The following is a 12,342-nucleotide window of genomic DNA, read 5'->3' as shown; positions in this document are numbered from 1 at the left end:
ACTGTTAGCATCTTAGATAACACACAGCATAGTTACCAAGATCAATAAATTGATATTAATTAGCACATTATTAACTAGTCTATATACCATATTGGAATTTTGCTAATGGTCCCACAGATATTTGTTTTGTGGTCTATTTCAATTTCAGGCCTGCATTTAAGGATCCTGGTCTCCTTAGTCTTCTTTAACCTGGGATAGTTCCCAGGTTCCCAGTCTTTTTTGTCTTTATGATCTTAACATGTTTGAAGAATGCTGGCCATTTAGTTAGTTGACTGTCCCTCAATTTGGGTTTGTCTAATATTTGCCTGTCATTAGATTCAGGTTTGGGCACAATTACCACAGAAACGCTATTGCAACCTGCTGAGGGCATCATATCAAGAGGATGTGTTGTCAGTATGTCCCATTCATGATAATGTCAACTTTGATACATTGATTCAGATGGTGTTTTGAGGGTGTCAGGACACCTCAGTTTTGCTTGTGTAATTTTGTTTGAAAAGAGCATTCTCCGACTAAACCAGATACTTTATTCTGTGTTGAAATTCATTACCATCATTCATTGTTACTCAGATTGTCAGGGACTTGGCTCCTGTGTCCTTTCACCATGTGCCCATCATTAACTTTTTATTTTATTGTGATGTCATGTAACAAGAGCTCTATCTCCTTAGCAGATTATTAAGTGAAAGAATATAGTCCTGTTAAGCATAGCAGATCTCTAGAACTTACTAAAACTTTATACCCATTGTGTATACCCATCCCTGACCATCACCTTTTTTTAAGTTTTGTTTGTTTTCTGGTACCACATGATGTTCTAGGCTCCTCTTGTATTTTTTCCTTCCCCAGTCCTGGACTCAGACTTTTCTCCAAGGATCTCTGGTCCTTTTTTTTACAAATGGTATTTAGAAATCTAGATCTGGTGCTCATTGTGCTCATTGTCATTGGTATCCATATAAACTCAATACTTGAACTCAGTTTGTATGGATACCTTTGATTAAAGCTGACACCGCAAGGATCATTCTATCTAACCTTTCCCTTTTCCATATTAGTAACTCCTTTCTTCAGCAGTGAGAAACCTGGTTCTCATTTGCATTATTTATTTATTTGCTAAATCCTCAAGTTTATAAAGTAGTTCCAGAATTGCTGACTCATATATTCCTGTGGGAAACAAGTCTGACTAACTTGAGAAATATGTGTGTGCGCACTTCTGTCTTTAGCTCTTTAGCCTTAGAGTATGTAGTCAAAATAGTGTTTCCAAAGTTACTTTTTTTTCCCGAATTTTCCACCATTTCTGTGTGGTTATGTTATTTATATAGAGTCTACGGGGCCTTGGACTCAGTAACTTAATAGCCTCATGTGGGGATGGATGGTTGTTCTCTCTTACCTCCCCCTTGAAGGGGAGCCCATGAAGATTTGGCCCTACATACCTGCCTAGCATTCTGATCCTGTTCCAGAAGCTTGTTTGCCTCTTTAAGAGTTTGGCCTGCAATTCAAGCAACTGCCACCAGATGGAAGGAACACTCTGTTAAGAAAAACAAAACAAGTATTAAGATGGCTAATGTTTACCAGTGATCAGTAAGTTATATATCCCTGTTCTCAATTTAGGGGATTATTTATGCAGAAACCCTCTGTCTTCATTAGAATCTCTGTGCCCATTTTCACCTTAGTTACTGACTTAGCATGATTCCTTTCTTATGCTGCCTTTCGTCCCAAGATGATCTGTAATATGTTTGACCACCCTGGCTGAGCTAAGATGCCTTCCTTCCTCTTATTTTGCCTTTGCATCTTCCAGTTGTTATTGCCCTGCAGTGACAGGTCTTCCTGCTCTCTGTTTCTCCACTCAGTTGCATAATTCAGCCAGGTTAATGTTCAGAAAATGCCACTTTTCAACTTGTCCTCCAGAAACTTCACTCACCTTTGTCTAAGAATTAGTCTGGCTTTTAAGACATCCCACCCTGTCCTACGTGATATGTTTAAAATACATATGGTCTTGCCTTGGTTCCTGCTCTCACCATATCATACTCATCTTTAACACCTAGTTCAAAGTCTAACTTCTTTTTTTATTCAATCAACAAATATGCTTGAATGTGTTACCATGTGCCAAGCATTATTTCAGGCCCTTGAGAATTCATAATGGAATAAGACAGGCAAAGTCCTTGTTTTCATGGAACTGTTACTCTAATGGGAGAGTCAGACCTCCCCTTCCCACAAAGCACCCCCATAATCCACACCTAGCACTGTCTCTTCCTCAGAGCACTTCTTTTATATACATAAAATACTGTAGGAAGGCTACCGACAGTATTTTGCATTCTGCCAGAATTGATCCATACAAATGAGTGTTGCCCTTCCAGATGATGACCTTGGGAGCTCTGACACTCTGGTGCTGTAGGACTTATTCAAAACACGTGTAGCAGTTTTCTTTAGAAATGTCCTCCACAGCCAGCAGTGTATTCACCTAAATATCCTCAGCTGCGGCAGAGGATCCACTGGATTTTTAAAAATGGCCTCAAGTCTCCCAGAATGGAAAATTAGCTAAGTGAGCATGTGTGACAGAAGGAGATGGTTTTTTGACGTGGCTCAAAAATGGACTATTGAAGGGGGTGCCCAAAGAGAAATCCAGAGACATGGGCAAGTGACAGCAGGGCTCAAATACAGTCAAAGCTTATACTGAAGGACAGCACCCATTTGAAAACATTAGTGCTGGTAGTTTTGCCTGAAGATGTTATTTTAATTTTAGTATTTATCCTCTCACCTGGTGGCTTTTACTGCCTTATGCATTCTCAGCTTGTGTTTTTTAAATCTGTTTTTCATATTCTCCCAGTTAAGTGATAACTCTCTTAGAAAAGAGAGGTTTTGTTTTTTTGTATCACCCAGTGTCATCTTTACTTGTAGTAGTAGATGATCAATAATAATAGTTGGTTGTTTAATGAGGTAGTAACAAAGGCAATAAACCATTAGTTGATACTTGTTTGTGTCAATATATATTATAATAATTTCCTGACTATTTATTGGCATTAACAGACTTTAAATTATACACTTAGAGCTTTATGTCAGTCTACTTCGTGATGATTTTACAAACCCAGTTGGCATTTAAGGTGCAGTACCATTAAGTGTTCATATTATATGAGCTCATTTCTTCTCTAGAACAGCAAGAGGATCTCATAAAGTAAGTGAGGTTGTCTTCTGCCTGGGAAGAGCAGAAGTTGGTATCAATATGAATGTAATCTATTGTTTTTAATTGTTTCCTTATAACTCAGGAGTAGAAGTTTATTGCATTGTGACATTAGAAGCATTTAGGACTGCCTATACTATTGAGTACAGTTTCCTGTTTTAGTTTTGAAAAGTTGATGGAGTGAAACATATTAACCCTTTTCTTCATTTTTTTTCCCAGAACCTTTGTTTCATTTTGCCACAATTTTTGTACCAGTTCTTCTGTGGATTCTCACAGCAGGTTGGTTTCCCTAGGTATTTGTTGTAATGTAGTTTATACTTGCTGTTAATAAACTACCTTTTGTGTATTGGATTGTAGAGATTTAAAAAGGTATGTCCAAAATAAAAGGATTTTTTTTTCCCCTTGGTTCAACAGTTGGTCTTCTTGGCCTGGTTTTTGACCAATAGCAAAATTTTATGTCTTTGCTTCAGTAATGGTCTTACTGTTATTTTCTTTTTGAAAGTTATTTGGTACATCCTATTGGAGTTGAGATCCTTTAAAAAAATTTTGCCAGTGTATATAATGTTTTCCAATAACTTAAAAATGTTATACTATACTTATATTTCATCAAATAAAATTTTTTATCTTTTCATTTTCTCAAGTTGATTTTCTAGAAAACAAACATTGATGTTTAAGCTAACCAAGAAGCAGTAATTCCTGGATAAAGCTTTGGATTAGTTAAAGAATTCTACACTGGTAGCCCTCTGTAGTTTTCTGAACATTTTTTGCATACAGAATGTGCTGTATGTTGACTTGACACGTAAGTGGTTGGATGAGCAGGCACGTTTGTAGGTTTCTTTTAACAGCTGAAATACATTTTGCATTGCTTCTAGTGGAAGTATAGCTAACTAAGGGAGCTATAACGCTCAGTGACTCAGAAATTTTATAGTTTATCTATGAGCAATTCAGTGATTTTTACCAAGCTGAGCTGCTGGTAACATCATCACGGGTATTAGAAACCGAGTTTCTATATTTCAAGGCCAGCTCCATTCTTCATGATAGGAAGTGATTTTTTTCCTAATTTCTTGGCAGTATTTTTAGAGAATGTATTCTTTCCAATGGGAAGTGACTGCTATCTTTCTCTTAAACTTGCTTCTTTGCTATATGGTATGCTGTCTCTTACATCAGTTCCATGTCGTCAGCCCCATGGGGCCTGTTAAGCTGATCACTTTATAAATTAGTTATCTACTGGCTATAGGAAGTGCCATCGGCCTTCTTGTATTAAAAAGTAACAGCATTGGTAACAGTTTTTAAAATTCTGATAGTTAACTTTTCTTGAACATTCAGATTGCTATTGATCAAAATATTTGTTTTGATCAAAATATTTCCTCACTTCCATGGATGATGAGTGCAAGTTTTAAAAAGACATTTTGAAATTTTGTAGCAAACTGATAAAGGGAAGCTGGTTTTTAAAACCATGTTGGCCAAACAAAAATTGTGTGAAGAAAGAAAGGAAACCCTGGGTTTTGGAAACCCTAGGCTGTCAGGGGTCTGCTTAGGTTCTCATAGGAGTTGACATTTGCCTTCCTCAGTTGCTCAACTGGTACGTGAATTCATTTAACAAATACTTCTTGAGTGCCTACTGTGTGCCCTGTTAAGTATTGGGAATGTAACAGTGATCAAAGCTCTTACCCATGGAGCTTGCAGTAGAGTGAGTGATAGGCGGAGAGACAGATAGCAATCAAACATATTACACTGGGTACTGATACATCCTCTGAAGGAAAAAAAAAAATAAGTGAATAGGGGATTTATTGACTGGGGAAGAGAGCTGCTTTTTTAGACAACCTGATCTGGGAAGTTCTCTCTGATGAGGTGACATTTGGGCAGAGATTTGGAGGAAATGAGGGAAGAACCTAGGCAGGCATCTTAGAAAAAGTGTACCAGATAAAAGGAAGGTCTCTTGGTGGCTCAGACGGTAAAGGATCCACCTGCAATGGAGGAGACTCGGGTTCAACCCCAGGGTTAGGAAGATCCCCTGGAGAAGGGAATGGCAACCCACTCCAATATTCTTGTCTGGAAAATCCCATGGACAGAGGAGCCTGGTGGGCTACAGTCCATGGGGTCGCAAAGAGTCAGACATGACTGAGTGACTAGCATATCTGAGGTAGTGATGTTTGTAGCTTTCGTTTCCACTTTGGCCTTTTGCTGCTGCTGAATGCATAGACCATTATTGCAAATACGTGGCTCAGACTGTAAAGCATGTGCCTGCAATGCGGGAGACCTGGGTTCGATCCTGGGATTGGGAATATCTTCCTGGAGAAGGAAATGGCAACCCACTCCAGTACTCTTGCCTGGAACATTCCATGGATGAAGGAACCTGGTAGGCTACAGCCCATGGGGTCACAAAGAGTCAGACACGACTGAGCAACTTCACTGGTGGAATACATACAGGTTAGTCAGCCTTTTTCAGTTTAGGTCTACTTCAGGTGTTCTCTGCAACCCAGGAACTTACATATGAGCTATGGAGAAGGTAGAAATGGCACCAGGATGCAGATTATTTAAACAAAAATCTACTCTTTGTTTAGTAAAGCTGGAATAGACTGGTCTTTTTTCTTCATGAAAAGATACCATTCATAACAGGTTTCACAACAACAGTATTGTTTGTTGTTTGTTTGTTTTAAGAACTTTTCTGTCTCCTCTGATTATGCATCTAAAAATTGTAATTATCTCTCATTTACACTCAAAGTACCATAGTGGAACAAAAGTAGATTGATGCTCCTTTTGCTTGAATAAAATTCAAGACTAAATTACCGACCAGTCAATCTGGTTTTTTTTTTTTTTTTGGATTTTTTTTTCTTTCAATTTCTCATTAGCAAAAATGGAATGGATGGTTTTCAACGAGAATGTAGTGCAGTGTACCAACAAACTAGTCCTCTCCCTTGAGAATTAAACTGATCTCCTTTAGCAAGGACTGGTTGGATCTCCTTGCTGTCCAAGGGACTCTCAAGAGTCTTCAATACCACAGCTCAAAAGCATCAATTCTTCAGCGCTTAGCTTTCTTTACAGTCCAGCTCTCACATCCACACATGACCACTGGGAAAACCATAGCCTTGACTAGATGGAACTTTGTTGGCAAAGTAATGTCTCTGCTTTTTAATATGCTATCTAGGTTGGTCATAACTCCCTCCAAGGAGTAAGCATCTTTTAATTTCATGGCTGCAGTCACCATCTGCAGTGATTTTGAAGCCCAAAAAACTAAAGTCTCCCCCTGTTTCCCCATCTATTTGCCATGAAGTGATGGGACCAGATGCCATGATCTTAGATTTCTGAATGTTGAGCTTTAAGCCAACTTTTCCACTCTCCTCTTTTGCTTTCAAGAGGCTCTTTAGTTCTTCTTCACTTTCTGCCAGAAGGGTGGTGTCATCTGCATATCTGAGGTTATTGATATTTTTCCCAGCAATCTTGATTCCAGCTTGTGCTTCCTCCAGCCCAGCGTTTCTCATGATGTACTCTGCATGTAAGTTAAAAAAGCAGGTGACAAGATACAGCCTGGATGTACTCCTTTTCCTATTTGGAACCAGTCTGTTGTTCCATGTCCAGTTCTAACTGTTGTTTCCTGACCTGCATACAGATTTCTCAAGAGGCAAGTCAGGTGGTCTAATATTCCCATCTCTTTCAGAGTTTTCCACAGTTCATTGTGATCCACATAGTCAACGGCTTTGGCATAGTCAATAAAGCAGAAATAGATGTTTTTCTGGGACTCTCTTGCTGGATCTCATCCGATGATCCAGCAGATGTTGGCAGTTTGATCTCTGGTTCCTCCACTAGCTTTGTAGTGATGCTTCCTAAGGCCCCCTGACTTCACATTCCAGGATGTCTGGCTCTAGGTTAATGATCACACCATTGTGATTATCTGGGTCGTGAAGATCTGTTTTGTACAGTTCTTCTGTGTATTCTTGCCACCTCTTCTTAATATCTTCCGCTTCTGTTAGGTCCATACCATTTCTGTCCTTTATTGAGCCCATCTTTGCATGAAATGTTCCCTTGGTATCTCTAGTTTTCTTGAAGAGATCTCTAGTCTTTCCCATTCTGTTGTTTTCCTCTATTTCTTTGCATTGATCACTGAGGAAGGTTTTCTTATCTCTCCTTGCTATTCTTTGGAACTCTGCTTTCAAATGGGTATATTTTTCCTTTTCGCCTTTGCTTTTCACTTCCCTTCTTTTCACAGCTATTTGTAAGGCCTCCTCGGACAGCCATTTTGCTTTTTTGAATTTCTTTTTCTTGGATATGGTCTTCCTCCCTGTCTCCTGTACAGTGTCACGAACCTCTGTCCATAGTTCATCAGGCACTCTCTATCAGATCTAGTCCCTTAAATCTATTTCTCACTTCCACTGCATAATCATAAGGGATTTGATTTAGGTCATACCTGAATGGTCTAGTGGTTTTCCCCACTTTCTTCAGTTTAAGTCTGAATTTGGCAATAAGGAGTTTATGATCTGAGCCACAGTCAGCTCCTGGTCTTGTTTTTGCTGACTGTAAAGAGCTTCTCCGTCTTTGGCTGCAAAGAATATAATCAGTCTGATTCTGGTGTTGGCCATCTTGTGATGTCCATGTGTACAGTGTTCTCTTGTGTTGTTGGAAGAGGGAGTGCGTTCTCTTGGCAAAACTCCATTAGCCTTTGCCCTGCTTCATTCTGTACTCCAAGGCCAAATTTCTCTGTTACTCCAGGTGTTTCCTGGCTTCCGACTTTTGCATTCCAGTCCCCTATAATGAAAAGGACATCTTTTTTGGGTTTTAGTTCTAAAAGGTTGTGTAGGTCTTCATAGAACCATTCAACTTCAGCTTCTTCAGCATTACTGTTTGGGGCATAGGCGTGGATTACCCTGATATTGAATGGTTTGCCTTGGAAACAAACAGAGATCATTCTGACATTTTTGAGATTGCATCCAAGTACTACATTTTGGACTCTTCTGTTGACTATCATGGCTACTCCATTTCTTCTAAGGGATTCCTGCCCACAGTAGTAGATATAATGGTCATCTGAGTTAAATTCACCCATTCCAGTCCATTTTGGTTCACTGATTCCTAAAATTTCAACGTTCACTCTTGCCATCTCCTGTTTGACCACTTCCAATTTGCCTTGATTCATGGACCTAACATTCCGGGTCCCTATGCAATATTGCTCTTTACAGCATCAGACCTTGCTTCTATCACCAGTCACATCCACAACTGGGTGTTGTTTTTGCTTTGGCTCTATCCCTTCATTCTTTCTGGAGTTATTTCTCCACTGACCTCCAGTAGCATATTGGGCACCTACCGACCTGGGGAGTTCCTCTTTTATTGTCCTATCTTTTTGCCTTTTCATACTGTTCATGGGGTTCTCAAGGCAAGAATACTGAAGTGGTTTACCATTCCCTTCTCCAGTGGATCACATTTTGTCTCCATCTTTTATGTAGAATGTATTTTTAAGTTCATTGAAAAGGTTGCATGCATTATATCTTGCTTTGTGTCTGCTGCAGGCAAGAAGTCTGGTCCTCTCTTCTAGGCTCTCCCAGCTCCCTATACAGTCACCACGCTGCCTCCCCCTCTACATTTGATCTTAGCCGAAAGGCCAAGAAGCGATTGCCTACCCCTCTGGAATTCGAACTCCTTGCAGACAGGGTGTGAATCTTCTCTGTTCTCAGTATTTCACACTTGGTAAACGCTCAGTAAATTTTTTTCCCCCAGCAAATATTTTTGAAGTCAACTAATGAATGAACTGATGCTCTATTCAAGTTATTACCAATCTTTTTGAATCAACATCCACTATGATATTAATTGTATCTTTAATAGACATTGATTGAGAAATGTATAATTCTGTTAATTTGTGTCACATTTAAATTTAAATGCGTTTTATTAATCAGAAACATTTCATATATGTAAAAGATACATGTGAATATGGGATATTGTCTATTCAGGTCATAGGTAACAGTTATATTACAAAATGTATCACTGTGTAGAAATTACTGAACTCAGTAAATATTTTCATCAAAACAAGGTTCATTATAAGCACCTTAATATTTTTTCAATAAAGGAATATTTATAATGTCAGATCAGTCCTATACGAATACATCATAGCTTCCAATCTCTAGTCATTTATTCATCCAGTTTTTGTTGAATACTTCCTGCAAGCCAAGTTCTGTTCTAGGAATTCAAGATTGTCAGAGCCAGGAGAATACTTGCAGTTCATCAAACTAGGTTTATTAGTCAGTGCAACAGAAAGAATGTACACCATGAGGAACAATGGAACTTCTTAGAAGGAGAGTGTTAGAAAAGTCTTGTAAGATTCGGGCTTGAGTTAGGTGATTTGGGGAAGGGTTTAAGGAATAGTAGGGCCTTGCTGGCTGCTGTTAGCAAATGGGATTAATTTTATGACTGGGTGTGTTAGTAACTCTTGTCCAGGAAGCTAACATGTCAATTGGTCAAGAAGTAGTAGTCACCCAGATTAGCCAGAACATAGATGTTGGTCATTATTGTGATCTGGACAGTGTTTATATTGTGTCTATGTTCAGAAGTGGTTATGGAGTGGTCATGTTTTTGTCTCTATCCATCACAGTCACAGTGGCCTTGTTTGATGTTGCTGTTTTGTGAAATTGTTTGTGTTCTACAGAGCACCAGTGCCTAGCTCTGAGTGCCAGGCCAACTCTTGGATGTCAGGGGCTGCTTTGCTTTTTCTTAAGCTACAGCTGTCAATAAAATAAGTAAAAATCCCTGCCCACACAGAGCTTAAATTCTAGTGTGAAGAGAGATACAGTAAACATAATAAATTTATCATGTAAATTAAAAGGTGATTAGTACTATAAGAGGGGAAAAACAGGCAGGGTGGAGGAAATGTGTTCAAGAGAGAGGATGTGGCAAGTTAAATCAAGATTGGTCTGACTGAGAAGGTGACAGACAGGTAAAGAGAAGCCAGATCAAGGGGGACTTTACAGCCCCACCATTATAGAAGCTTCTTTACTTTTAGAGATAAAGGAATCCATTGGAGAGTTTGAACAAAACAATGATTTGATTTCACTTATTTTCTAGTAGAGCTGCTCAGGTAGTTGTGTTGAGAATAGGCTACGGGTCAAAGGGAGAAGAGGCAGGGAGATCAACTAAAGGCTTGCATGATGGTCAGAGTGGAGGGGCTAAGAAGTAGTGTGGTTTTGAATGTATTTAAAAGTGGAGCCAGTAAACACTTCTTTATAGATTGGATAGGGATTGTGAAAAAGAGAAGAGTCAAGGATAAATCCAAGATTTCAGTTCTGGTTGATCAAAAAGATTTAGTTGCCCTTTCCAGAGATGAGGAAGACTTCAAGAGAAGCAGATTTCAGGTGAGACAAGTCAGGAATTCAGTCCTGGACATGAGTTTGAAAGATACTAGACACTCAGGAGGAGGTATTGAGTGGGCTGTTGGTCATATGGAACAGGTCTGGGCTACATACAGGAATTTTCAGTGAATGGGTTGTATTAAAACCGCAGGACTGTATGAGACCAGCTAGAGAGCGAGTATACAGTTCCAGACATGGAGTGCTGGAACATGCCAACACAGAGGGCTCAGGAAGAAGAGGAGTCTGAGAAGGAATGGCTAATGAGGTAGAAAGAGAATCACTCAATTAAAAAAAAATGTCTTGAGCAAGTAAGCAGTACCAGGCACCAAGGTAGATACTAGGGTTGCAAACATTGTGGGGCCACTTACTGAAGTAGGGAACGTGGGAGGAAGCGAATTTAAAGGGAATGAGTGAGTTTGCATTTAGACATTGTGAATTGCAGGTTGTCCTATGGGACACCCAGCAGGAAGTTTGGTCTGGAGCCTACAGAATTCAGAGCAAGAAAGAGTCATGACCATGTGAATATATTTAGCTTTGATTTTTGTGAATATATTTATTTAATCCTTAGTAAATGGCCACATTTGATATCATAAATACAGTCCAGAGAGGGTCATAGTGGTATTTAAAAGCATGTAAAATTTTAACCAAAAAAAAAAAAAAAAACTGTGACACAGGCTGGCCACTGCTTATATTTAGTTTCCTAAGGAGTTCCTCTCTTATACTTAATTGGTCTTCATTCACTGAAAATCTTTTGAAAAGTTCTTGGTTAGTATCTGTTAGAAATAGAGTTTATAGCATGTAAACATTCTGAATAAGATCCTATTTTTAAAGGGAGGATATATTAATATGGTGCATTACAATATTTTAGTTTCTTTTCTGTACTCATCAGAGTGACCTTATTTACAAAACCGTTTTTTGCTGTCACAGAAAGTATGAAAGGGAACTGTCTTGTTTAAGCTTGTGATTTTTCTAGACAGTTTAATATCCTCTGGCAGATGACTGTTCCAGTACATTTATTTCTCTTTTGTGGTTTGTCATTATAGCCACTGTATGATGCCGCTTACCTTACAATGTACAATATCTGCTTCACATCCTTGCCCATCCTGGCCTACAGTCTACTGGAACAGCACATCAATATTGACACATTGACCTCAGATCCCCGATTGTACATGTAAGTTGAACATATGTAAGGTAAAATCCCCTCAGACATTCAGAGTTGTGGGTTTCATTTTATCTGCAGGTCAGAAGGACACAGAACTTCCCTCCTGGTTTGATTACATGGTTCTGTTCTGAAATTTTAGCCACTTAAACTAAACCATCCAGCTGGAAAATGACTTGTCCTAGGTATATGTCTTATACTTGGATGGGTGCAAATTATTTAGTTCAGAATCAGTAGTTCCTAAAACTTTGCCTACATTGTCATAGAGTTCTAGAGTCTTAAATGAAGACAGACTAGTTTTAACTACCTGCCACCCCCTCACCTGCCACATGATGTGAAGAGCTGACTCATTGGAAAAGACCCTGATGCTGGAAAAGGTTGAAAACAGGAAGAGAAGGGGACAACAGAGGAGGAGATGGTTGGATGGCTTCACCAACTCAATGGACATAAGTTTGGGCAAACTCCAGCAGATAGTGGACAGGGAAGCGTGCTGCAGTCCATGGGGTCGCAAAGAGTTAGACACAACTTAGCAACTGAACAACCCCCTCACCCAAAAAGGGCCACCCAAAGATATAATAGATTGAACTGACAATGTTATGTTGGGCTCTCTTTTGTAAACTGCCCCTGAAATATAGCCTCCCTGCCTTGTTAGCTCCCATTCTAAAATGGCATTGTTGAAGAAAACAATT

General features: G+C 39.2%; 1 protein-coding gene across 7 annotated transcripts in view; it reads left to right on the top strand.

The window, feature by feature from the left end:
- The window catches only part of ATP11C (ATPase phospholipid transporting 11C), a 165,567-nt gene that overhangs the window by 127,895 nt on the left and 25,330 nt on the right, over positions 1–12,342 (top strand). For 5 of the 7 annotated variants that reach the window (XM_061137377.1, XM_061137375.1, XM_061137373.1 and 2 more), the window contains 2 exons: positions 3,386–3,445; positions 11,538–11,665. In XM_061137377.1, coding sequence (XP_060993360.1) covers positions 3,386–3,445; positions 11,538–11,665 — 188 coding nt within the window. Of the gene's footprint in view, positions 1–3,385; positions 3,446–8,664; positions 8,843–11,537; positions 11,666–12,342 lie in introns of those variants that run through there. The other 2 variants (XR_009692050.1, XR_009692049.1) reach the window with 2 other exon arrangements.

This window comes from Dama dama, chromosome X (assembly GCF_033118175.1).
Source record: "Dama dama isolate Ldn47 chromosome X, ASM3311817v1, whole genome shotgun sequence".
Lineage (NCBI taxonomy): Eukaryota > Metazoa > Chordata > Mammalia > Artiodactyla > Cervidae > Dama > Dama dama.
Note: the sequence above shows the minus strand (reverse complement) of the source record. Positions and strands in the feature narration are given on the sequence as shown.